Source organism: Poecilia reticulata, linkage group LG9 (genome assembly GCF_000633615.1).
Source record: "Poecilia reticulata strain Guanapo linkage group LG9, Guppy_female_1.0+MT, whole genome shotgun sequence".
NCBI classification, from domain to species: Eukaryota; Metazoa; Chordata; class Actinopteri; order Cyprinodontiformes; family Poeciliidae; genus Poecilia; species Poecilia reticulata.
This window is the reverse complement of record NC_024339.1, coordinates 27,604,652-27,630,317: the sequence shown is the minus strand read 5'-3', so window position 1 is coordinate 27,630,317 and position 25,666 is coordinate 27,604,652. Positions and strand designations below refer to the sequence as shown.

Sequence of the window (25,666 nt, the reverse complement as noted above, 5' to 3'; positions counted from 1 at the left end):
TGAGCTAAATGAAGGGCAGTCCTGGAAGGAATACCTGTTAGCGCCTGCAAAATAGTTGGGGCTGGTGCAGAATTTCACCTCTCAGTGGGATAATGACACTAAACATGCAATAATTTCATTTTGCATTTCGGTGATGACGTCTAAATAAAATATTTAACTCAAGGTTCTCCACCAAAGTTCCCCATAGCTGGCTAATATGGAACTGAAATTATTTAAATCTTTCTCTTTTTTTCCCTCAACAAAATGTACTTCTCATTTTAAATGATTGCTTTGCTACATAATAAAAGAAATGCCGTTGTGGTTCTTAAACTTTACCATAAAGCTAACTATTTTTTTTATTGGCAGTTTTTTTAAAACCTTGTGTATTATTTTCAGTGTTCCTCAATTCTATATAATTTTTGTATTTAAGTACAAATAAAAACTATTTGAATAGTAAAGATTATCGTCCCCTGGCCAGATCAAGGCGTATTCATATGGCAGAACGGCCTAATCAAAGTCCTCACTGAAATCCAATTGAGAACCAACGGGGGGACTTCAAAACTGCCAGCCAGTCTGGGCTTGAGCTATTTTGAAACACAAATTTCTCCAAGGAAAATTGGTAAAAAAAAAAAATCCTAATTAAGTCCTTTTACACATATTGACTGAGGGAGCTGACTATATAGTTGTTTATGTTTTTATTTGTGTAGTTGTGCTGCTTGTGTTGTATAACACATAAAATCCACTGAAGTTTGTAGTTGGGGGGGGGGAAATATATAGTGAATACTTTTGCAGGTTCAGCACGAACCTTTATTTGAAGTGTCTTTAGTTTTTATAACTCGGGGGGCCTTTAAAACGCTTCTTGCCCAGGGGTGTCTGTTTGTAGAGGGCCACTGATTATCTTTTACTGACTCACACTGGGGTACATTTGATTAACAAATTGGCATGCGCGGCTTTTACGGGGGCCAGAATTATTTAAAAAGGGAAATATTCGTCTATAAACCAGTTCTCTTGAGAAACAAAGCGGTGCTTCTTAGAAATGATTCGGACAGGACATAAAATTGCAGTCATATATATTATCAAGCGCAAACGTGTTGAAGAGCCCCTCCATCCGGGAGTCGCGGCGCCTAATATGGAGCACACCCTGGGCGAATGTAGCTGAAAGTCAGCGTCGCTGCCACTCCTCCTGTAGGAAGGGCGCAGCCCGCAGAGAGCTAGCTGTCTAGCTGTACTCGGCAAAAACGATGGCTGTTAACCTCAGCAAAAATGGCCCTGCGTTAACAGCTGCCTATAAAGAAGTAGTAGATGAAAAATCCGACACGAACTGGTAAGAGGCACCACCTTTAAAGCGGCGCTAGCGCCTCACAAGAGGTTCGGGTTAGCTTACAATGTTTGCTAGCTTTGAGTGTGTCGTCAAATAAGTTGCATTGAATTTGATTTAACTTACACGGTAACTTGATTTCTATTTGTATTTGCCTGCTGGAATTTATGATAATAATAACCTCAATTTAAATTAGAGTTCTTCTCATGGGATGAATTATCATGCTGATAACTGATTGGCAGGAATGTTCAAGGTTTGGAATATGCTAACCTAATACCTGGTAATCACGGAAGCGTGTAATTTTAGTGAAATGTTACTTCATGTGTATTTGTAGCACTTGTTAAATGATCTAATGAAGTATATGAGGTAAGACTTTCACCTATTTCACCCACTTCCTGGCGAGATAGAGGCTAAACATACTATGTGCGAGGCAAATTGAGAGACTTCCTCTTTCAGATAACAAACCTCTCAGCGCTGACACTGCCTCTAGATAGAAACCTGTTGATGACCGCTGCAGTGTTCAACACTGACCCGAATTACTTAATCCAAAGGGGAAATGGCTCAGGGAATCCTTTATTGCTCGGTCCTCCCTCTAAATGTATGTTCTGAATGTTTCCCTGTGTTTCATTTCTTGATCTTTTTACAGCTCTCTTTCACTTATTCAGTTACTCTAGTTATTTTTCTTCCCGTTATGTTTTGCAGACTGGGTGAAACAAAAGGAGAATAGGGATCTGACTTTGCTTTGACTACTTTCGGAGAGAGCTGGTTTCTGATTCTATGAAGAAGTAGTTTGCACTTTGCAAATAGGAAGGAAATGCATTTTCAGTGTTTGTCTTTGGTTAAAACTAGAAACTTCACTGATCTGGCTTCCCCTGTCCGATACCGATTTCTGATTTTTCTTTTACTTTTCCGCTTTTTTGTCTCCCATTATGGACTATGTCACTTTAAAAAAGAAAAGTGTGACCCATTTGCTTTGATAGACATTTTAAATCCAACAGAAAATGAATTCATTTATAAGATTATTCCATTGAAATGGTTACTTTGGTACTTTAGTATAACACCAAGCTGTTGGTTGATGCACATGTACATTTAGGGGAAGATTTTAGTGTTGATTCATATTTATGAAAAGTATTTAAAATGATATTTGAATACTTTCAGTGACTCAGTCTGTGTGATTGATGCATCTCTAGTTAAAACCTGGCAGATACTTCTGTCATCTGCGTTTCATTTTTCTGCTTCATGTAAAACACACAAAGAGCTCAAGAGTAGTTTGATTCGCCAAGCAAATAAAATTATATAAAACCTTCAATTAAGACAAAGGCCAGCAGCCTAGGAAGATTACTAACATGTCTGTTCCTAAAGAGGATTAAAACTGCAGCAGCCGTATTTACACAACTCCACTTCCCTAAAAGATCTTGTGTGAAGAGGGGCTTAAGTGTCATGAATGCTTAAAATGGGTTAATGAGTGATAAAACGCTGTACGTCCTTGTGTTTTCCACAGGGCCTTGTTCACCTACGAGGGAAACAGCAATGACATTCGCCTGGTAGAAAAAGGAGGTAAATAACCCAGTTGTTGTTGTTGTTGTTATCAAATGCGTGCAGGAATGTCTCTTGTCAGCTTGCTGCAGTCGTGGTGCTTGAATCTGAGCACAAAAGAACTGCTGGTCTTTGCTTTCTAAAGCCCAACATTTGCAAGAGGGGGGGAAAATATGTCCACAGTTACACAACAAACCACAAGAAGCCATCGAATTCTTCCACAATGTTTGTGTATCAGATGGAGGCCTGGAGGAGCTGGTTGAGGAGCTCAACAGTGGAAAAGTGATGTACGCTTTCTGCCGGGTCCAGGATCCCAATTCCGGTCTGCCTAAATATGTCCTCATCAACTGGGTTAGTGATGCATGGTTCTGTCCTGCGTTTAATTAAATCTCGTTAGCGCTCGTTAATCGCTTCGATAATGGTTTACGTTTCAGACCGGAGAGGGTGTAAAAGATGCCAGGAAGGGAATATGTGCAAACCACGTCAGCGCCATGGCCAATTTCCTCAAGGTAATGGTGAATGTTTGAGGCTACGTGAAATATGCAACTATTTTTCTGGGTTTTTTTGTTTTTTTTACAGTGAAAAAATGATTTTAATAACTCCGTGACGGGTATTGTGGAAGACAAATATTATGTATTTATCTTTTAGCTTAACTTTTTTCACCTTGTCGTTGGTGCAAAATGTCAGAAAAGGCATGTAGTTTTATCCTGCATCATTTTCTGTCAGCACAGTTGCTGAGAAAATTGCCAACACAGGATTGGCAAAAACGCTTTTTGAATCTTAATTGTTTATTGAAAGTTTGCACTTCTTAACGTCTGGGTATGTAGTAGTCACATGTCTAAATTAAGATTATGATTCTACCTAATGATACTAAACAAAAAGGGGTAAAATTGTCCTCCTTTTTATCACTGCATCCAGTTCTTTTGGTAGAAGTGAGTTAGCCTCAAGGTTGTGCAATATTAGCTCTGTTTGTAGTTCTGCTGCTAAAAGTTGTAGTTTCTGAAAAGATTATGGCAGTAAACAATTTGGGGCTTTGGAAAAGCCCTAGAACATTTTTACATTAACTTTAACTGTAAACCTTAATATACTTTAAGCGATAGATCAACACAAAGTAACACACACTTTTTGAAGTTCAAGGAAATGATTCATGGTTTTCAAAATAATTTTTGCAAATCTTTTGAGGTACGTCTTTTGCCTCTGGAGACGGAAATGTTTTCAAAATACTAGAGATGTGCCGTTCAAATCGGTATTAGTCAAAATTTAAATTGGTCAGGCTTTTTAACAATCAGTGATCGGCCAGAAAACTGCAATCGGTGCACCCCGACCTAACGCCTCAATCTCATCATCATGTCTGGCCACACATTCTCAGTTGGATTGAGCTGGTTAGTCTTGGTCTTTCTGAAAGTGACTTACTTTCTGTTTGATTCGCATGGCGGCTGCTCGTTGCAACATTTAAAGTCTTTTAAAGTCTGAAGTCTTTTTCTTTCCCGCGGCTTCAGGGGGCCCATGTCACCATCAATGCCAGAGCAGATGAGGATGTGGAGCCTGAGGCGATCATGCAGAAGGTGGCCAAAGCTTCAGGAGCCAACTACAGCTTCCACAAAGAAGCCTCCAATCGCTTCCAGGACAGCGGCCCTCAGGGGCCCGTGGTACGCTCCCTCCCCAACAGCATGAGCCGTACAGAGATCTCGACACATTTTTGTCATTACACAGTGTAGATGTAGAACATAAAATATATCTGTATATTTTACTTTAAAATTGCTGTAGGTAACTTTTATGAAAGATGTTTTTTTTTTTTACATATCTAATAAAACTGTCACTACGTCATAAAAGTATAGGATGAGACAGATAATCTGTGAAAAAAATCAGCAGAAATACAGATCGGTCAGAAACAACCAATCAGAGCCAGGAGGGTCTCAGTACTGTCAATCACGCTTGTGTATGCACTGCTCGGACCCTCTGTTTGCTCTCTCCCTATAACGGAGCCTTTCACGAATGCTCAGGCTAGTTAGCTTAGCCACCGATGACAGCAGATGAGCAGTTCTTCTTGTGCCTCTGCCGTTTGCACATTTAGCAGCGCGTACACAAAAGTGACAGACGGCACTAATGCTTTCCCCCTGGCTCTGATTGGTTGTCTTTGGCACTAAGAGGGTTTGGAGGAGCTTGATATTTTTTTTTTTTCACATGTTATCTTCCTCATACGGTCATAAAATAGTGACAGTTTTAACAAATATGTAAAAAAAACAACAACAACAAAAAACACGCTTTTATAAAAGTTGCATACTGCAGCTTTAATGAATCTAAAAGAGCTAAAACATAGAGGTGAGGTGCTTTGGTGTCTGATTTAACAAACACTTTGCATCACTGTGGGTTTTATGCATCTGTTTTATGCTTACACAGTTTTTTGTGCATGCTCTTGTCTCCCCTCAGGGTTCAGTGTACCAGAAAACCAACGCCATGTCAGAAATAAGGAAGACCAATAAAGACAACTTCTGGGCACAGGCAGAGGTACGTCAGTTGTAGAACCGTTTCCATGGAGATCTGTGGAGGTTCGCTCTGACCTCAGATGGCGATTTCATCAACTGAACATCAGTCTTGTGCAGATTCTGCTTGCACACTGAATCTGCTTGGCTGGCACCATGGAAACATTTTGTGTACAGAAAAAAGAAAAAACGTCCAAGTTCCTATCCTGGCCTAAAAGGAAGGGCTAAATATTTGAACTATATTGAAACTCCTACAGGTTTTTGAGGTTGAAGTTGTTTATTGTAGTGATGAGACTCTCTCTCTCTGTTTTTAATGGTGTAAAATTTCAAACAAATTCTGATCTGTTGGGGTTTTTTTTTTTTTTTTTTTTTAGAAAGAAGAGGAGAAACGTCGCCTGGAGGACCGTCGCAAGGCCGAGGAGGAGCGTCAAAAGCTGGAGAGGGAGAGGAAAGACCGAGAGACCAAAGAGGCAGTGCAGAGGGACAAAAGGGACAAGGAGAGATCTTCTCAAATCGATCAACAAAAGTAGGCAGCGTGTGCTCTGGTTCTGGCTTGTTTGTAACAGCATCTTTTAACAGGATTGTCCTCCTTGTTTATTTCCTGGCAGGAAGTATCAGCAGCAGCTGGAAGCCGAGAGCAAAGAGCAGGAAAAGCAACGCTGGGTGAGTGTCTGACCCTGACAGCCGACCAAATGCTTTTCAGCTCTTCAGTCTGCTGACTGGGATGAACAACAGATTCTTATTTAAGTGGAGTTGGTTTACTATAAAACACTGTTTTGGTAGCTGAGGAGTGCTGGGCATTTTCCTGCTTCGCCATTTCATACCCGTGTTGATTTGGTTTGGGTTGATCAGTGAAAAAATAGCAGCGCCTCCTGCAGGATGTTTATGACATTGACAGTGGAAATTTTTGCCCTCGCTTTGACAATAAATCATTTAATAATGAAAGTAAACTTTCTTTAAAAAAGGGACTGTGTGCAGCTCAAACATAAATGTCACCATTTGATGGATTCTGGCATAAGCTAAATCTCATCTGCAGTCTCTCGGCAGGTTATAAAAAATGGATATTCAATAAAAAAAGAAAATATAACACTACAAGTGACTTCTAGTCACACTGGCACAGACAAACGCACACATACAGACTTGATCACTGGCACACACTTTTAATTAATGATTTACATTTAAAACGATTTACGACGTTTTACTGGATGTCTGCTATCAAACATGTTTGTGTGACTCTAATAAATATGGATCAAAGCCAAAACCAGTGGAGAAGCTGCGTGATGCCAAGTTTTCTGAAAAATATCTTCTATTTTTTTTTTAACCTTTTTTATTAGAAATTAGAACTCTTTTGAACCATTTGACTTACTGTGTTGATTTTTAGCTCAATCTTTTAAAAGTACAACTTGTTAAATGCATCAAAACACTTTTTTCAGCTTAATAAAAATCCAGTCTATTCCATAGACGGGAATAACGTCGCGCAGCAACTTCTTTCACAAACCCCAGTTTTCTTCAGAACATCTGCATCGCCCAAGAAATTTCTGATCCATGCTTCACCAATTATTATATTTACTTATTTCTACAAAGAGGAAAACTGATACCATTTTAAATTGCTAAATAATCTGAGTGCGAAATGGTGATTGTGGGTAAAATTCAGTGGTGTGATTTGGCGAAGGGGCGGAATGACCCAGAGACGTAGTTCACACATCTTGTGAAAGTCGTGCCAAATTTAATATCAACACCATCAGGAGGAGCAGCAGCAGCAGAACGATGCAGCTCAGAGGAAAGCAGTCAGGAGAGGCGACTCTGTGGAGAAAGCCAACGTGAGTTTTCCTTCCCAAAAAAAACCCCCGTCTCTCCTGAAGCACCTTTTCCCTCGGCTCTCACTCTCTTTAAGCTTCACATCTTTAAAGCTCTGCTTCCTTTTTCCAGTTTAGATCTTCAGCACAAATTTAAAAAAAAAACAAACAAAAAAAAATAATCTTTTCTATTTCGCCTACTAATGAATCTTTATTTTAGGTGTTTTGTCGTATTTTAAAAATGTTTTTTCTCTCTTGTTTTTCCTCTGTAGGAAGCGGCTTCTCTGATCTCTCAACGCGCCGTGAACCCCAGGGAAATGTTCAAGCAGCGGGAGCGAGGAGAGACTCCCAGCGACTCGGACGCTCCCTCTGCTGCCCCCGACAGCCCTCAGCCAGGTATTGCCCCAGCAGAAGCGGTAACGGCTTGCTTAATTTGCCCCAGCCAACCTTGCATCAGCGTAATACTTTCTTGACTTGCCGTCAGGGAGTGGTAGGTGCGACTGTACATACTCGAAGCTTTTCATCAGACTGTCTAGTTTGCCTCATGGTCGTACTTAACTCTGTCTCCGTAACCGTGTCTCTTCCTCTGCTGAGTCTGCCTCCGCCTTGTCTTCTCTCTCATCCATTTGTGGACCTGTGTTTGGGGGGTGTGTTTGTTTCGTCTGCTCAGGGCGACTTCGAAGCCCTTTTCTGTCTAAGCAAGCGTACGAATCTGAGCGAGCCGGCTCACCTCCGCGCCAAGCTTCTCCTTCTCCTGTGCCAGCTGCTGTTGTTCGTGCCACAGGTCTGAGCTTAACACACACACACACACACATACACATATTGACAGGAAGACTGAAACACACCTTCATCTAAACCCAAGTCATATCAAAAGTAATTGTTGCAAAACAAAAAGTGACAGGAAATCTGAGATGTTACTCACACCCACTGCTTTGATTGATTTATTACTGAGAATCAACTTCCTGAGTAAAATATTTCCCAAAAATGGCCTTCATCGAAAATAACACTTGGCTGATTCACACATTAAAACGTGAAAGTGTGGGATTTGATTTGTATTCAGCCCACGTTATTCTGATGACACAAAATGGCATCCAGGGCAACCAGTAAATTAGTAAGTCACCATATTAGTAAATACAGTTCACCTACGGCCCAGAGGGGAAATTTAAAGCTATAAATCAGTACATGTTCAGTCCATCTTCTGAAAATGCAAACAGGCGTGGCTGTCGACCTAAACTGACAGGTGCAGGTCAGGACGACAAGCAGCCAGGATTTCCATGGCAACTCTGGTGCAAAAGGCCCAGGCCTGAATGTGCGGCAAGACTGCTCTCCATTCTAGTCTGTCAGAACTTGAGATTTCTGCAAAGAATGAGGAGAAATATTTCCACCAGATGTGCAAATCTATTAGACATACTCTGAAAGCTGTTATTACAGTGAAATGCAATTCTGCAAAGTATTGAGTCAGATGGGCTGAATACAGCAGCACACCACACCTTTCAGATTTTTCAAAGATTCTTCTCGATATGAGAATCTGCCGCTCTGACACGTCAGTATTGGAAATAAGGCAGTGTTACAGCTTAATGCGGCAAATGACTGGTGTAACTCATGTTCCGGCTTTTACAGACAAAAACCTCTGTGTTTCATTCGTCATATTTGTCATCCTCTCCACATTTCTCATGATGTTAATTTTCATTCTTCGTCACGCTTTACGCTCAGCTCATCCTGTGGACTCCCTATGTTATTTTTTTTGTTTTTATTAACTAATTGTCTTTTGACAACAAAACCGTAACGAACGCTCTAAGTGGGTCCGGTGGCGGCGTTGAACCTGTGTGGACTTGTGAATGTGCTCCTTTGTCTACATGCGTGTCTGTGCTTGTGTTCTGGGTGCTAAAGAACCGGATTTGAATGATGAGCAGGCCACATTTGAGAAAGATGAGCAGGAGCAGGAGACTCCTCCCCAGGAAGAGAGGAAAGGTGGGGTTCATTTCATTTCCCATCACCTTTAACCCATCATTGATCAGTTTTCACAACCCTGCCATTTATTTAAACGAATAAAATAACTAGTAGCTTTTTTTTTTCCCTGTTTGGTTGTTTGTGCTGCCACCTGCTGGCAGGTGACGGTCCCTAATCTCGCAGTACTTCATTTTTTATGTTTTTGTATTTTTTTTTTTTTTTCCCCCAGAGGAGGCACCAGCTGCTAACTCGTATGTTGAAGAAACAACGTATGAAGAGCCTGCCCAGGTTGGTGTTCTCCTCTCTGCAGAAAGACATGTTTGCCATAAGACGTACCTGAGTTGATGTCTTTTCTCTTGCAGGTCGATGAGAGTAACTCTTATGAAATGACTGTAGAGGAAACGTCAGACAGAGGAATCTGTGCCAGAGCATTATATGACTATCAGGCTGGTGAGTTGTCACAATGCAATATAAAAGGATGGGTTACATCTGTGCTGAGTTACTACTGACTGTCATTTAAACAGCCTGTTAGGGTGGAAATAACATTTCTTGTAAGTACCATTTACAAAAAAAATGTAAAAGTAAATGCTGTCATTTAAAACAGAAGAGCAACATGTGTTCCTCCTGCTACTAAAGTAATATAACATTGATTATTACAGTCATAATAATGTTAGCTCTAATATCGATATATATATATATTTTTTGCAAGAATATGAAATAAACTTGCTAAATATAATTGTAGTTTTCAAGTAAAGTATAATCTTTTCATTCTTCTGTTTTGTAGAGTCATAGAAGCAAAACAGGCTGACATTTGCTAGCTAGCTAGCACTGCTCGGTTCAGCTTATTGTCTTCACATCGTTACAGACAATGGTTGTAGTGTACTAAGCTGACATTTAAAACGCCATTGCCTTAGTAATGTTTAACGACGCCTCTTTAGTTTTGTTAAATATAAAACGAACTTTAGTTTTTTCTCTCTCAAGCTAAATATATCAGCAGTTTTGGTAAACCGCATTCAAAGATTTTTAGCCACAAGCCTATTGTTGCATCAGTTTGGTACCGTTTGCACCAAGCTCCAATGCAATTCAATGCAAACCTAGACAAAATGCAAGGATAAGTCCTCCAAATTAAAACAAATACTGCTGGGCACACATGCAGAAAAACTTCAGTGTCATCTTAGCATCCAGGCACTTCTAATTTGCCTATTAATGTTCTCCTTTCAGCAGCTGCAGGGTTGTTTGTAGGCTGGCGGTTATTTAGGTTGGGGAACTATTACTCTGATCTTAACTCTCTCAGGTCAAGCAGCAGAAGTCGTGCAACAAACTCAGAAATGCCACTGGGCTAGTTTTTTTTTTTTTTTCTTGCCAACTAATATTTTTATTCATATTTCTAAGACCTGTGATTTTAAAATAGTTTAAAAATATTTAGTAATTATGGTTACAGCCAATCTGTAAAGAACTGCGACACTCATAGCAATAATTGTATATCTTTTGCATTTACATATAAAAGGAATACGCAGAACTAAACCTAAAAGAAAGAAATGATACTCATAGTGGTTTAACCACAAAACTTCAGTTCTAAAACATCAGACCCTTTCCCAAAAAGGATGTTTCCACTGACTTTATACGAAGCTCTTTGTGTCAAGTCTGCACCACACTCTGCTGCTCTATTTTAAGACTGTCACCAATTAGTAGCTGTGAAAAAAAACTGTGTAACAGTGGTGTGATATTATTAAGCTGTGCATATATACTTGATGTAAACTACGAAAGTACAACTTAGGCCAGTTGTGTTCGAACTCTGCCAAATGGAACAAAATCCCAAAGTTTAGATACTTGCAGGATACAATTTAGTAATTAGTTTTCCCAAAAAAAAAAAAAAAGGAAAATTTTAATAGTTTTTATTTTAGTTAATTTTTCTTGTTTACCAATTAAAGTACTCAAATTTCTCAACAAAAAAAAAAAAAATCTTCATATCACTTAATAGGACCCCCAACTATCAAGACAGTTTTAGACTTGGACCCATTTAGTAACCTGGCAAACCTCAATGCAATCTAATGGGTCAGAACCGACCAAATAAACATAACATGTACACCATCAATACGGTTTACAAGTGTAATATTTTCTGTGAACTGTTTTGATGATGTACATGTTTGGGGGGTTTTTTTGTCAGTTCTTATCGATTAGATTGGAATGAGGAACATGTTTGTTTTTTATTTTGTCAAGTTTAATAAATGGGTCCTTCTTCCTTTCAAATTAAAATATATATTGCTAATAAAATATAAACTCTGTCCTATAACCCAACATTTAAAATCAAATATTTTACAGTATGAGAGCTGATGTTTTCTAATAATCATATGTTGCACACGATTATTTTCTGGCACAATGTGCCCCAGCCGACGATCAACAGGAAGGCCGTTTTAATCGGGGCCGTCTCTTTGAAACGCGTTTGGGTCAGATTCAGACGGCCACCGTCTGGGTTTGTTATGAGACCGCTGTGCTCAGCTTGACGTTGTACTATTTGTTGATAAGTGATGCTGAGCTTCGTCCGTTCTCAAAAAGAGAAACGCGGCAGCGTTTACTGTTTGTAAAAAGAACTAAATGATCCTGGCAATGATTAACAATGACATGAAAACGCTTACGTTTGCAAACATCCACAATGAGTGGTGGAGATTGTTACTTCAGCTGTTTGAAGCATCTACCTTTATGCTTCAAAGTGTGATTGAAAACCATTAACGTAGCGCACAGAAGCACAGCTTGAAGGAAAAAGGTCTGGGGAAATAACCGGGCCAATTATGTGCTAAAGACCAAGTACCATTTAGAATAAATAAATGTGATTTATTTGTGGCTGGTTATCAGTGACGGAGCTGGTAAACCAGAGAACAGATGACTACTTAAATGCTGCCAGATGTTGGAAGATGAATGTGGTTATTGAGCTTCATGGTGACTTACAGGCTGTCTGACTATTTACCCAGAACTTCATTCTCTCACCACAGCTTAAGAAATCAACTATTTCTGTGCCAATTTTTTATTTTTATTTTTTTTGGTAAATTGCATTTTGTGGTTGACATTTGTTAGGAACGGAGAACATAAATTACAGACCGAGTCTCTGGTGCGAATTTCACCGAGGGATGTTGCAAGTGTAACAGTTTTATCTTTAGCGCCCTCCTAAGGTTTCCACTCAGCCTCTGCATCAGAGGGGAAAAAATAACAAGTTCAGTTTTAAATGGCATTTAAAGCAAAAAAAAAAAAAAAAGCATGTGGAAGACTATCTAATCGCTTTAACGTAAAAGAAGTGCTGCTAAACTGATTTTAATTCCAGAGAAAAATATTTTCTACAGTGTTTGTATAAAAACTTAAACATATACAGAACGCCGCCTAAGTTTGTTTTGCTTTTCAAGTGCTTATTGTGCAGATTATTAGACTGCTTTTAGCTTTTTAATTAATCATAAACCAGTTATCTGGAGTTGAGCTCCAGCTGCTCCTTTAGCAGATTTACTGCTTGTAATTAATGGACTGTTACAGTTCAGGATGCTTAACACAGCCAGGAAAAACTCTTTCTATTACAATATTACCTTAAAAGTCTACAAACCATTTTTTTCCTCTCTCAGATTTTGAAAGTACGATATTTACCAGTGACTCCATTATGTGTCACTGCTTCATCTTTTGCAAACAGAGGCTGATGTGGGAAAACTGCTGAGAAGGACAGCAGGTTTTATCGCCAACACATCTAGCTGTTTTTAATGTAAAAATGTTTCTGAGAAGTGAAGGGCACATTTATTTTCTCAAAGACTGGGTGACCACGCCGTTTCATCACTTCTCCTTTCAGTTGCATGTTCTAGGTATCTGGGAGGTGAAGAGACAATAGCTGCATGTGATTAGAGGGCAAAAAAACAAGTAGATTTTTTTTATTTTATTTTAGTTGATAATGTTGTTGAGCAGCATATTTTGCACCAAACCCCCTCATAGTTATTGTCCAGCACGAATGCAGCTTTGTGATGTGGGTGCTGGTGACTCATACCATGTGCTTACTAATGTCCCCCATACCGTCAGAGACGCTGATCTCTGCTGATTACACGCAGCACATGAGGCCCGTCAAAAACCACAGCTTTACGTCTGCTCATGCTGACGCGCCGCTCCTTCTCTGCTCTTTTCAGCCGACGACACCGAGATCTCGTTCGACCCGGACGATGTCATCACCGGCATCGAAATGATCGACGAGGGCTGGTGGCGGGGATTCGGTCCGGACGGCCACTTCGGGATGTTCCCGGCCAATTACGTGGAGCTGATGTAGCCCGGCGGATCGTCGGCCAGGCTACGTAGGACGACATCGGTCGGTCTCTCCTGAGGACTTTTGCAGTTTAAAAAAAAAAAAAAGAAGTCCTCACACACTCTAGATCAGGCTGAAAATGAGCAAAGCGAGTCTCTCCGCATCCCCCGGACCAATGAGCATGGTAACTGTGGGCCAGGCGGTTTTTTTTGTTTGTTTTTTTTTAATCTTAGAGCGCAGTTCCATTTAAATTGTTGATACTGTAAGCAGCTGATGGCGTCGTTTATGGATTTGTGAAGACCCATAGACCCAACCCGAAGCTTCCTCGTCCTCTCTCTGCCCCCCTGAGAAAAGAAGTGTATTTATTTGTCAGTGTGATGCAGTACGTGAGTCTTAATTTCAGCTGTGGGCATCGATAACACCACTTCCAGTTCACATTCCTTAAAAAAGTGGCTTCGTTTTGATTTCAGGTATATTTGATGTATTTGTAGCAAATGTCCTTTCCCATTTCAGGAGAAAAGAATAGATGACGGTACCACAAACAGCCTAATTATTTCCGCCTTGTTTTTTGCCTTCTTATACCGGCAGACTGAATTATCCGTTTTTTTTTTTTTTTTTATGTGATTGAACCTCTATCCTGTGTTTTTTCGGGTTAATTTTTTTTTTTTACTCTGACAGTGGTGGAAGTGAATATTTAAACCAACAGGTGATGCTTGCTGTGCTCTGGGTTGTTTTCATTCGGGGCAGTGCATAACACGGTCAAGTTCCTGACTTTAAACTGTGAGTAAACGGCAGTTTTCATTTCAAGTCCTTCCTCATTTTTGGCCGCATAATTTCAGCATGTGTAACTTTTCAGGGAAAAGCTGGGGAAGAACATAAAAGTCAGCGTTTTATTTTTTTTGTTTTAATGGATCCTCAACGGACTGAAGGTGAATTTGAGTGCACAGCAGATATTGGTGTGCCGTGATAAAGGGTGGAAAGTGCAATGTTTGGCCTCATTTTAAATCATTTCATCGGACTTTATGCAACTTCATTTTGTTATTAATCATGCAAAAAAAATTTGACTGATCATACATAGAGAAGGGCATTGTGTTGATGCTTTATTCATGGTATTTGTTTTCGACTGTCTACTGTAATGCAGAGATTCTTGATAATAAAAGAAGTAACCAAATTCTGCTACTTTTGTTTGTTTGCATTTATACAATCTAGATCAGGTTAAAGAAAAAAAGGGGGGTTGAAATATAGAAAGCTGAAGGGATTTTCAGAGGTTTAACAGGAACTCAGATGTATGCACAGTCTGAGTATTTTCTCTACCGTCCGTTTCCTGGAATGAGGTAACACTTGGGGAATTCACCTCTAAACGCTTAGGTTTCAATTTCACGTGAAAATAAGATTCTACCTATCTGCTTTTGCATCTGCCAGCTAAATGGTGCAGATAAAGGAAATAAACATATACAGCCAAGGAGTAAAAATTGGCCTTATGTCCACCCGCTCGCATCCCGCTTCTCTCCTTTTGTTTTCCTTCCGTGACCCTTTAAGGTCGTCGTTAATCTCAAGCTTCCAGCTTGAATCTTTTCCGCCAATGTAAACTGTTGGCCCGAAATAAATCAGCTTGGTGTAGTTTCAGAATAAAATTCCACTCAAGCGCGCACCTACACGAGTTAGAAACGAACAGCAAACAGAAACATCACCTCCCACTGCTAGTGTTCTTGTCTGTGTTAAATTATCCACAGATGCACGCCGAATTCTGAAGATGTAATCTTTTAACCCTGTTCACGACCCAACACTGGAAGACTCATGTCCTAGTTAAAACCCTTTTTTTTTTTTTCTTCTTTGCAGGTCGTTCCCAGTAAACTGAGTCAACTTCAGGTTGGAAACATGCCGTGCATCTTTAAAATCACAATATTCAGTCCTCATGCTCTCATTTAGAGCTCTCTGTCCTCACCTCAACCTCATGCTTTATGCTACTGAAAGTCTGAAATGAATGGCTTGGGGATTTTCTCGGTCTTGCAGCCTCTGTTTTGCTCATCAGCTTCACATTTGTTGTCGGCTGAAGAACACAGAGAGAGAGAGAATTTCTCACGAGTTCTTCAAAAACATTGACACAATTACAAGGAATAAAGTTTTTAATGTGAGATAAGAGGAAAAAATAATCACAGCTAAATCATGTGCTATATTTTAGGTAACAGCTGACTTACTGACTCAGTGCATATAGATGTCTTTTTTTTTTTTTAGATCTATCAACTGATCTCAGGTGGTTAGTAGAGCTTTCGTATCAGTAGAAGTACAATTTGCAATCAAAATATATTTTTCTTTAGTGAAAACATTTTTCCCCCTCTGCTCTGAGCATTAGACCATTTGCAGATTATTTTGCTTATTCTGACATTTTAGATGTTAATTTTTTTTTTTTCAGAAATGTCAATCTCTATCCGCAGCAGATGGAAGAGCAGGGCATCCCCCTTTTCGAAGAGATCAAAAACACGCGGAGGAAACGTGGATGGAGCCGGGTGTTGTCTGTCGACTCGTCTTAATCTGCAGAGTTAGAGGCGGCCAGAGGAAAGTAGAAGGAAAATGCAACTATAAAAATAAAAAAGAACATTTTTAATTCTTTTTAAAATGTTGTCCAATGCCTGTCCTCTTCTTGGAAGCATCTTCTTTGTATTTTAACGACACGCTTTCCGTCACCTTAAACTCTGAAGACGATATATTTGGCAGCACTTAAAAACATTTTTCTGCTCATATCATGTGGAAAAAAAAAACAAAAAAAAGCTGCTTCTGCATTATCTTGGCATTTTATTTTTAACCAATATCAACGGGCAACAGTCAGTAGAAAGTGTTTTGAAGAAGTAGAAAGATCTCTCTTCCTTAAAAATGTGAAGACTTCAATGCATGCAGCATCTGCTCAGCAAGTCTCACAACTTTTATCATATCTCATGTTGGGCGTAATTACTCAGAAACTCCATGCTTGCACCTGAAAGCATAAGATCCAAACAGTTGCATTTTCTATGTCATCAGAAAAGGTGATCTAAGTTCAAACACGCGTCAGAATTTGACTGCTTTATTGGCCACTAAAGAAGCAGGATGTACATTTCGCCCCGTTTTATTAGAGTGAAAGCATAAACCTTTGCCTTCCTGCGCTTTTATTAAACATTAAACTCGGCCCGTGTGCGACACTGCGTTACGCCCCGGCTTCCTTTATTTGAAGAATAAATGTAGAAGTAGATATTTGTTTTAATAGATATCCAGGAAATGTAACACTGACATTCTGCAGACCTTTATTTGGACATCGGTTGAGTGCTGCTTTCGCTTCCTCAAATTCAGACAATTTTGCTGAATTTGAGTCAGGGCTGTGTGTGCTTATAATAATAGGTCTGGTTTTGCTCCAATTGAGAAGAATCAGTTTCAATATAACCGTGCGGTTGTTTGCCTTTTTATTACAGGTTTGCAAACTTCTGTTCTTTTTTGATGTGAAAATCAAGTCTTTGTCAAAGAAGTCTTCTAAATTATTTGCTTACATTTGCTAAAACTGTAGTAACGTACAATAAATGTGTATGTCATGATCACCCAAAAGACACACATCAAGTTTGACATCCCTTGAAAGCTGAAAAGACACAATTGCTTTTCTTCCATTAATAGTTCAAATCCGACTCTAATCTGCTGTTTAATAATTTAACACAGCAGCTTTTCTTTTTTTTTTTTTTCAAATCTGAATATCAGACGATGACACACATGGTGAGAACTAATACTGTGAGACTTGGCATGAAAAGAAGAAGAAAAAAAACTCAGTTTCCCAGCCTCATTCGCTGTCATGGCATCATCAGTCAACCAATGAAACTGTCCCGCAGAGACATCTTCCTATTTCGTGGTGTGAAGTTGAAGAGGCTGTCGCATGAATTACTGTCACAAAACACAGCGAGTCACAGAGTTGAGGACGGCTGCTGGAAATGGGTGAGTAGAGACTTGATTATTATTTACTTTACAGCACACACGTTATTCATATGTGTGAATAATTTGAAATGTTAGATAGAGGTAGAGTAGTTCAATGGCGTGTCATAGTAAATTTGCTAACTGGTACAAGTATTGTGTGTATTTATATATATGTGTGTGTGTATATGTATGCAAACTGAATAATGTATATTTGAAAAAATACATACATAGAGCTGACTTTATACTTTCACACTTCACTCATTTTCTATAATGTTGACTTCACAAAAAAATTAAATGAAAAAAATTCCCTATTCATTGAAACTTGAATATAAAAAGTAAAAGTTTGTCTGATTGCAATGATTCAAACGGTCCAGTAAAAAAAGTCAGACTTAAAGTTAATCATTTAATTCAGCGAGTTGTGAAATGTTGTATTAAGAATATTTCTTCATCGCCCTAAAATGGAGAAGTAAGAGGCCACTGAAAGCAGAATTAAAGGTTTAAGCCACAAGCACAGGAAACAAGTGATCTCAAAAGAGAAGCATATTGGTTTTGCCTTGAAGAAGAAAAAAAAATATATCACCGTGGGTGGAGGGCTCACAGGGTGTCGAGGTGATGGCTGGTGAAGAGTGGCATCTCTTTCTCAGAACTGCGTCTCGCTCCCAGGCTTTTGATTTCTCCTCTTTAAGAGTTTGTCATTCAGTTTCCCCCTAAAACGTTAGCGACGCTGGATTCTTCCGACGGGAGCGAGTTCATTCTCAAAAGACGAGGATCTAACTTTATAGGACAATAAAATAGTTTTATATCACAGATAACCTACCGCATCTCTTCTCTTGTGACCAAAATACAGAAGATAATGAAGATAATGACCAAACATTATGATGTATTTTTGGATTTCTCCATTTCCCAGATTGCTGTCGTTCTTAGTTACAATACCATACAGTGCAGCATTGAAGCGGTGGTGTTCTTGAGCAGGAAGTGGTTTTGCAACCTGTGGTTTTATATCACACTCTGTCAACAATATGCTCTACAGATTACTTCTTGTGTATCTGTGTGTGTCGATCAGTAACCTGACCATTAACGCGCGCACACGTTGATTTCGAATCTTTTCTTAATTAGAAGCCTTCTCGAAATGAAGAAGTGCTCGCTTCTTTGAATTCAGATTCACACAGTTAGGTGACTTCTCCTTCCTTTGTGTTTGTCGGTGTGTGTGTGTGTGTGTGTGCGGTGTAGCTGAAGAGGACCAGAGCGAGGCATCACAACAAACAGCTGGGAGCGATGAAGACAAGGCGAGAGCGAAACAGGTACCAGAAATAAAATTTTAAAGAAATTAAAAAAATTAAAAAAAGCCCCTGTCAGTTGGTCCTCTGGACAGTTTCCTGCAGTTACAGTTAATTTGTCACTACAGACATGACTGCTCAGAATGTGTTATCTGTTGCGTTTTCATTTCCCCTTTTTGCTCGATTTAAGTAGCAGTTTGATGGACTGATTGTGTGTGTGTGTGTGTGTGTGTGTACAGTTGTTTCATGTTTTTTTTTGACTGATTGTGAAATGAGTACAAGGAACATGCTTCTGCTTTGTATTCTAAGAAGAATCAACAAAAAAGAAAGCGAGGGAGAGAGACAGAAAGAGAGAGAAAGAGAGAGGGAGAGAAGAAAAAAAAAACACACTTGCAATATTTTATTGCGCATAAAGAAACTCAACGGCGCTGTTCTGGTAACTGAAGTGAGAGGTACAATATGAGAAGCATAAATTAGCTCATCAAATTTCCAAGGCCAAGTCGAGTTGAAAGCCCGGCGGTTTCTGCGGTGACTTCTGCCCTCCAGATAGCATCGATCCTGAGCGCCGATCACAGTCATCGTGAGAATCGCAAACACAACTCACTGACATCATCACCCACACAGTTTTCCAAAAAATTTCATCAGTGAAAATCAAACGAGCGTTTCACAATGATATTCTTTCACTGCGGTGTGGACCGAGAGCTGCGAGAAGAAGAAGAAAAAAAAAAAAAAAAAAAGGTGGGGGGGCTACAGTATGTGGCTCCTAGCACAGACATTTCCTGTAGGCAACCGTCGATGCATAAACCCGAAACTTTTGTGAATCAGATCGAGAAAACAATGGTTGAAAGTAAAGCCGGCCCCTTTGTGAGTGTAGGTGAATTTCACGCAGGTTTCTAATCAGATTTTTTTGTTTGTGCCGGAAAAAAAAGTATCCTCTTTTCTTTCTTTTTTTTTTTTTTTTTTAACTCTCCAATCAGTGTCCTGAAAGCTTAATCTAAACCCTAAGGTGGTTTGTAAAGTCTCCTCTTTTTTTTTTCTGCTTTCACAACCGGCACGGTGTGAAATCTGATCGCGAACATTTTCACAACAACAGTGGAAAAGTCAGAGCTGCTCCCCGTTTAGCTGGGAACACCGACGTCGGCCGCTGCGCTGTGACTCAGTCGGGACTGTCTTAGTTGGAGCTCTGCACCTTCACTATTACTCACTCTAGAGGTTTGCTTCTCGGAACCAGGAACCACATAGAGGAACTTGATTCAATATGAAACCGCCTCTCGCTGTTTTGTTGTACAATGAGCGCCGCAGAAATAGCAGCTTCTGGGCCTGATGAGTCAAAGTAAAATATTGACGATCCAATCTGGCGAAATTTGATCGGGGAGGCGGCGATGTGAGAGTTTACATTTGAATATGAAGCGTGAATTTTTCAAATCTTTTGATTTCACTTCGGTGACGGTATGTTTGTGGATGTGAGGCAGGCAGAGGTCGTCGTAATCTGTTTTGTGTGCTGAGAGTGAGAAGACGGTGAAAATATCTCGGCGGGTTTATTTGTAGCTGGGGATTCTGTATGTGGTTCCAATTTCAAAATTGCAAAAATAATAATAATAATAATAATAACATCTCTCCAGAGTCCTGCTGATTGTTTGAGTCGGGTGTGTTGAAGAAAAGACATCTCAAGAGTTGCAGGACACCAGAACTGGAGTATTGTAGCATCTCCCCGGCCCTCTATTTGTTACCAGCTGACCGACAGAAAACTTGCAATCCACCACAAATTCTTCCTTTTAGAAATATCCTAGGTTGAGAAAACGGCAGACGGTGATGGCATGAAACCAAAAAAACCTCAGTCTTCCTGCTGCACATTTGCCTCGAGTTTCAGTGTTGTAGGAAGACGCGCTGCCTTCCTGAGCTCTTTACGCTGAAGCACACATCATTCGACCAGCCATTTCAAAGCTGTCACTTACGGTTTTGGGCACGTCGACGCGTCCTGCAGCATGTCCGCCAAATGTTACAGCGATTTCCCCACAACCGTTACTAGAATATCGCATATAGCCTACAATAGGAAAGCTTGATCTCATCCGAGTGTCCATTTGGAGATGTGGAAAAAGACTTGATGCGATCTCACAGCACACATCTGGTCCTGATGCAGCAGAACATTGTAGGATGTTATTTTTCCAGCAGTAGAAACAGTTGCTGTTTTTTTTAATTATTATTGTTTAATGCAAAGCAATTAGATCATGTTACATATTTTTTATTGTAAACTGAAATTATACTGCTGTTCTTTTTGGGTTTTTTTTTTACTTGGTGGTAACCAAGAAAACCCCCCAAAACATCAAACAACATAAACTGATTATGAAGTGGTTCCGCCCTTAGTGCAACAGCTCTTTAATCATGTTTCGCTTAGTGATGTTCTTCGTTAGATACTCTCCCATAACTAATTTTAAAAAGTGATTGTTTTTCAAAACGTCACCGACGAGGCAAATCATGCATCTTCGTTTTGAAGAGGCTTACAGAAAAAAAACATGCAAGGCTGTGTGGAGATGTCGCTCAAGAGTGGGTGGTTTGGTGGTTGCTGACAAGAAACTGAACCTCAAAAGGAGAAGAGCCAAACCAATCAAGATGACTTTACCGTACGCAGGAGCAGAATTTAGAGAGTCCGTTGGAATTTTTTGCAATCGAGTTTGCTCTAATTATTCTTTCATGTCAGCGGCTGCTCGCCCTGGTGCTTCTCTGACAGCAGGAACGGCGTGTATGTGATCAGACACGTAAGCCAAATGTTAGTCATACGTGGTTGGAATTTCTAAAAAAAAAAAAAAAAAAAAAAAAAAAGATGTGTTTTGATCTTCTATATCATAGAGTATGTTTTTTATTTATTTATATAAAAAAAATGATTTAACTTTCAGAAAAAAGGCTGCAGAGCAATGAGCTTCTTATAAGTCCTCAAATTTTTAAAACTAATAAAATCTTGTTTCTACAGGTAATTGTTAAAATACCATGAATATATTTAAAATTTTGTGTTTGTGAATTGTTGTAAATTTTAAGCAAATAAAAATGTTTGGTGGCTTACAGTTGTCATACCAATACCCCAACTAGTTTTCTGTATAAAAAAGAAAGCATAACACAACAACCAGCCCAAATGTGATTGATGTGACAAAACCTCATTCAGTCTTTGTTTAACATCTGGCCTACGAGAAGTAAAGTTTATTTTCCACCACTTATATAGTCTTTTGGCAACAGCTTGTTTTTCAAAGTGCCATCCGTGTTACCGTTGACTGACAACTCTAGACCAAAAACCCCACAAGTCTGCAGCTTTCTCTCCAGACAGGATGTGTAGCGGTTATCTATTGAAAGTAGCGGTAAAACCCTACTCTCTGATTTTGATGTTTCATTTCAACATTTGTGTGTTTTGAGATGACTACTCTTTCTCATCTATAATATGATGCATTCAACTGTAAATTGAGGTCCTACACAATGCACAGCTCAGTCTTCGGTGTCGCGCTCTATGAACTTATGATTTTTGTTTTCCCTTCCTTCCCCCCCTTCCCCATCAGGCTTCTCCCTGCATTATCGAAATTCACGACTCTACGACTGAATGCGAGGAAGAAACGGGGACTAGTAAGGTGCCGATGGAGGAGAAAGCATTTGTAGCAAGTTTGCACTGTTTTATGAAAGACAAGGGCACACCCATAGAAAGGATTCCCCATCTTGGCTTTAAACAGAGTAAGTAGATCTTAATGATCAAGATTCATTATTCACACAAAGTTTGCATTAAAATATGTTGGTTCTGATGCTTTTTTTTTTTTTTTTTCATTTCTAGTTGATCTCTGGATGATCTACAAAGCTGTTGAGAAACTCGGGGGATATGAATCAGTGAGTAATATGTTACTTATTTGTTTTGTAGTGGCTCAGTGTTCACTGGTTAGTGTTGGAAAACACCTAATTGGTCATGCTATGATGCAGAAACATGGTCACAGTGGAACCACAATGGGGGGAGGGGAGGTGGGACAATATATCTGTCTAAGCTCTCAGATTATGTTCTTTTTGGTGTCGCCGCATTCGGGTGAGTACCGAGAGTGAAACTCGCATGTACGTGGAACCAAACTGGGCTAAAGTTGACCACCGACGCTTTGCTCCAGGGGTGTAAACACAACAACAGGAGGCCGCTCACATTTGCTCAATCTGAAAAAATAAAAAGTGTTCTTTCAGGAAAGTGAGCCAACTGACGTGGCTTTTGAAGAATGGCCAGCCACCACCTTCCTGTGAGACGTTTTTAAAATAGCTCTGAAAGCAAGCGCGTATACCAAAACGCCCAAACACAGGATGCGCGATTGAATTACTACATTACAAAATGCCGGTACAGTTGGAAATTATCGCAAGCCTAAATTTGGTGGCCAGGCTATTATTTTCTCTAAATGAATGCATCTCTTTAAACGATGGTTCAGGATTCCGATAAGGGTTAGAAAGCAGTTTATCACCTACCTGGACTGTATAACTCCCCTGACGTATTTATGAACATAAATCCAGGTTAGTTTGTCCCAGCAGGCTGAAGCTTAAAGCCGTTCATAGAGTAATTGAGATGAAAGCAAATTTCTGCCATCTTAAAACAGCTCTCTTCATAAAAAGGTACTTCTTTATTTGAAATTATTATAACACAGAAAATAACAGAAGAAAGTTGTACAGAACAGGTTTATGTATAGGGTTTCCGAAGAGTAATTGTCCAATATAAAAGTAGAATGGTGTCAATTTCTGCACTTGAGATTAACATTATTATTATTATTATTTTCATATACTGCCTTACTTTTCATTAAGCTGACCAGAACCTTTAGCTGTACCGCTCCCAGTTAGTGTTTCAGACTGGAATATGAGCTACGGTGCACCGCCTCCTACCGCCGAGCAAAATGATGCTTTAAAAGCCCCGAAAATAGAGCTAGCATCACTAACTGCTAGGTTTTTAAGACCACATGCATAAATTAAGTATGTGTTTATGTTCATAAAAACTCACAATCATGTTTCTGATCAAAGACTTAATCTACCTCGTTGTGCTGATCAACAGGTGACAACTGGACGCCTTTGGAAGAAAGTCTACGATGAGCTTGGAGGAAGCCCAGGTAGCACCAGCGCTGCTACCTGCACTCGGAGACACTACGAGAGGTGAGGAGGATTCATGTAGGTGGTCAATAAATTAATAATAAAATTTTAAAAAGACATTTGTAAACCTGACATCCGATGTCCGTACGACAGGTTGGTGCTGCCGTTTGAGAGACACATAAAAGGGGAGGACGACAAACCTCTACCTCCGAGCAAACCGCGGAAGCCATACAAGAGGAATCAGGAGGGTAAAGTGAACAAGATTGACGGAAAGAGGAAGAGGAGTCATTCTGAGAGAGAAATGGATTCCGAGGTAAGAGCGGACAGCGTTGCTTAAAATCTAAAAATAAAAAAGTTCATATCTACATGTGAGTAACAAAATGTTCCCTATCTTATTTTGAAGTTGCCCCAAAGAAGCCAAGATGTGGTCTGCCCAAGTGAATCAATGATGAGTCCTCACTTCGCCCTCTGGCCTCCCAGCTCTGACAGACGCCACCCGGAGCGACCTCAACCGAGCAGAACCGCTGGAGATTTCTGCCCCCCTGTAAACGGCCATGTCCTGCAGGCTCCCAACAACTGGATTCCTCATCTTCCCTCTGTTACTGGAGAGGTCATCTCTCCTCTGGAGAAGAAGAAGCGAATGGCTCAGGCCAGCCTCAGTGTACCGCTGAGCTCCCTGAGAGAGGACAAGGAGAGGCCTTCGGTCATCCACTGCTCCCAGTCTCCAGCCAGGGCTTCTTCCAGCAGAAACTGCAATTCCTCTGAAGGCTCTCCATTGCCCTTATCCTCCTCCTCTTCGCGCAGTCCTTCCCCCCTTTCCGTTTCTTCAGAAGAATCTCCAGCAGGCAGCGGGGACAAACCCAGACCCAGCTCAACATCGGCCGAGAACTGTTTGATCGCGGCCAAAGTGCAAGAGGACAACAAACCCATGAGCTGCGGTCAGGCGCCAAGCACATCGGAGCAGAAGAAAGACGCGCCTCTCGTCAGCTCCCAAACGCCGACTACTGACTCTGTAAAAAGCCAAAGAAAAGACTCAGCCTGGAACCCTTACCACAAAGTCCACGGCAAATATTTCGCAAACCCTTTCCACTCATTGCCTTCCTTCTCGCATTCTACCTCCAGCTTCTCCAAAGTCACTCCCAAATCCGTGCAGCTGCTGCGGCCTTCTCCCATTCGACCAGGTTACAAACTTCTCCACAGCAGGCTGCTCCAGACGGACAACTCTCTGCCTTTCACCAAGAAGCTGGGCGGCGTGACCCCATGGTCTTACCCGACAGAGAAGAGGGACAGGTCAAGGACGGTGCAGCAGAAAGTTCCTCCCAGTCAGCAGGGATTGTCTCAGTCCGCCACAGCCCTGCCGGCGTCGTGCGTTCTGTCCAGTTACGACAAATCGGCAAGAGACTCCCGGCATCATCAGCTGTTACACCCGGCGCTCCTTCCCCACAGAATGAGACTCCCTTCCTCCCAGCTAATGTACCATTCTATGCCAGTCGGTCCGAGTCACTCAGCTCTCATTGGTCCGGCCGTTTACCCGTACCCTTACTCCATTCCTCTGCTAAGTCCACAAGTCGGATACCCGCTACCTGCCATGAGTTCAGTTTATCCTCACAAACTTTGAGGAGGACAATTGAACACATTAGAGTAGCTTTCAAACTAGAGGAGAGAAAATCAGGGCAGTATTATTAGTCTAACAAAACCACTAGAAATGCAACAATTCTCCACAGCTGCTAAGACCGAGGCCAGTTGAGTCTATATCATGTAAATGTTGAAACTGCGTTATTTTCATCCTGTCTTTGTGTTCCCCCACAAAGTTATGCTTTTTTATACATTAAAATAAAAGTCATACTTTTTCAGCCAATTCACACATCTGGAAAAGTTTAGTATTTAAAGGGGTTAGTTTATCCACAGCATCAGCCTTACCTCATTAACATTTGATTGCACTGTTTCAGTTCTTGTTCTTAAATAAAAAAAAGCAACTCTGCTGTTGTTTTTAGTACTGTATTGTAAAGTCAGAACAGTAAACAATGTGGTCGCTTTTTTTTTTTTTTTTTTTTTTA

At 40.3% G+C, this 25,666-nt stretch overlaps 2 protein-coding genes across 6 annotated transcripts; both read left to right on the top strand.

The window, feature by feature from the left end:
• Positions 1-1,107: 1,107 nt before the first annotated feature.
• Positions 1,108-14,502, top strand: dbnlb (drebrin-like b). Of its 5 annotated transcripts, XM_008419068.2 has the most exons (15): positions 1,108-1,303; positions 2,799-2,854; positions 3,072-3,184; positions 3,268-3,342; positions 4,333-4,482; positions 5,264-5,341; positions 5,691-5,842; positions 5,925-5,979; positions 7,062-7,136; positions 7,385-7,508; positions 7,783-7,896; positions 9,003-9,083; positions 9,292-9,350; positions 9,425-9,512; positions 13,214-14,502. In XM_008419068.2, exons 1-15 carry the CDS (start codon positions 1,221-1,223, stop codon positions 13,348-13,350), a joined length of 1,440 nt encoding a protein of 479 aa, XP_008417290.1. In that variant the 5' UTR covers positions 1,108-1,220; the 3' UTR covers positions 13,351-14,502. The 5 variants fall into 5 exon arrangements, with proteins under 5 accessions (XP_008417290.1, XP_008417291.1, XP_008417293.1 ...); XM_008419069.2 differs by lacking the exon at positions 7,062-7,136; XM_008419071.1 differs by lacking the exon at positions 7,783-7,896.
• Positions 14,503-15,761: 1,259 nt separating this feature from the next.
• On the top strand, positions 15,762-25,666 carry arid5a (AT-rich interactive domain 5A). The gene is made up of 7 exons (XM_008419067.2): positions 15,762-17,274; positions 18,484-18,554; positions 22,073-22,241; positions 22,339-22,391; positions 23,575-23,672; positions 23,763-23,922; positions 24,013-25,666. The coding sequence occupies exons 1-7, from the start codon at positions 17,271-17,273 to the stop codon at positions 25,225-25,227; spliced, it is 1,770 nt and encodes a 589-aa protein (XP_008417289.1). The 5' UTR covers positions 15,762-17,270; the 3' UTR covers positions 25,228-25,666.

What these genes read in the sequence shown, in the direction of transcription:
- arid5a (XM_008419067.2), top strand. An exon ending in ACAAGGCGAGAGCGAAACAG is followed by an intron (nt 18,555 to 22,072) that starts GTACCAGAAATA and finishes CTTCCCCATCAG; the next exon opens with GCTTCTCCCTGCATTATCGA. An exon ending in CCATCTTGGCTTTAAACAGA is followed by an intron (nt 22,242 to 22,338) that starts GTAAGTAGATCT and finishes TTTCATTTCTAG; the next exon opens with TTGATCTCTGGATGATCTAC.
- dbnlb (XM_008419068.2), top strand. Translation starts at nt 1,221, where the DNA reads ATGGCTGTTAACCTCAGCAAAAATGGCCCTGCGTTAACAGCTGCCTAT. An exon ending in AATATGTCCTCATCAACTGG is followed by an intron (nt 3,185 to 3,267) that starts GTTAGTGATGCA and finishes TTTACGTTTCAG; the next exon opens with ACCGGAGAGGGTGTAAAAGA. An exon ending in TGCTGTTGTTCGTGCCACAG is followed by an intron (nt 7,897 to 9,002) that starts GTCTGAGCTTAA and finishes TGGGTGCTAAAG; the next exon opens with AACCGGATTTGAATGATGAG.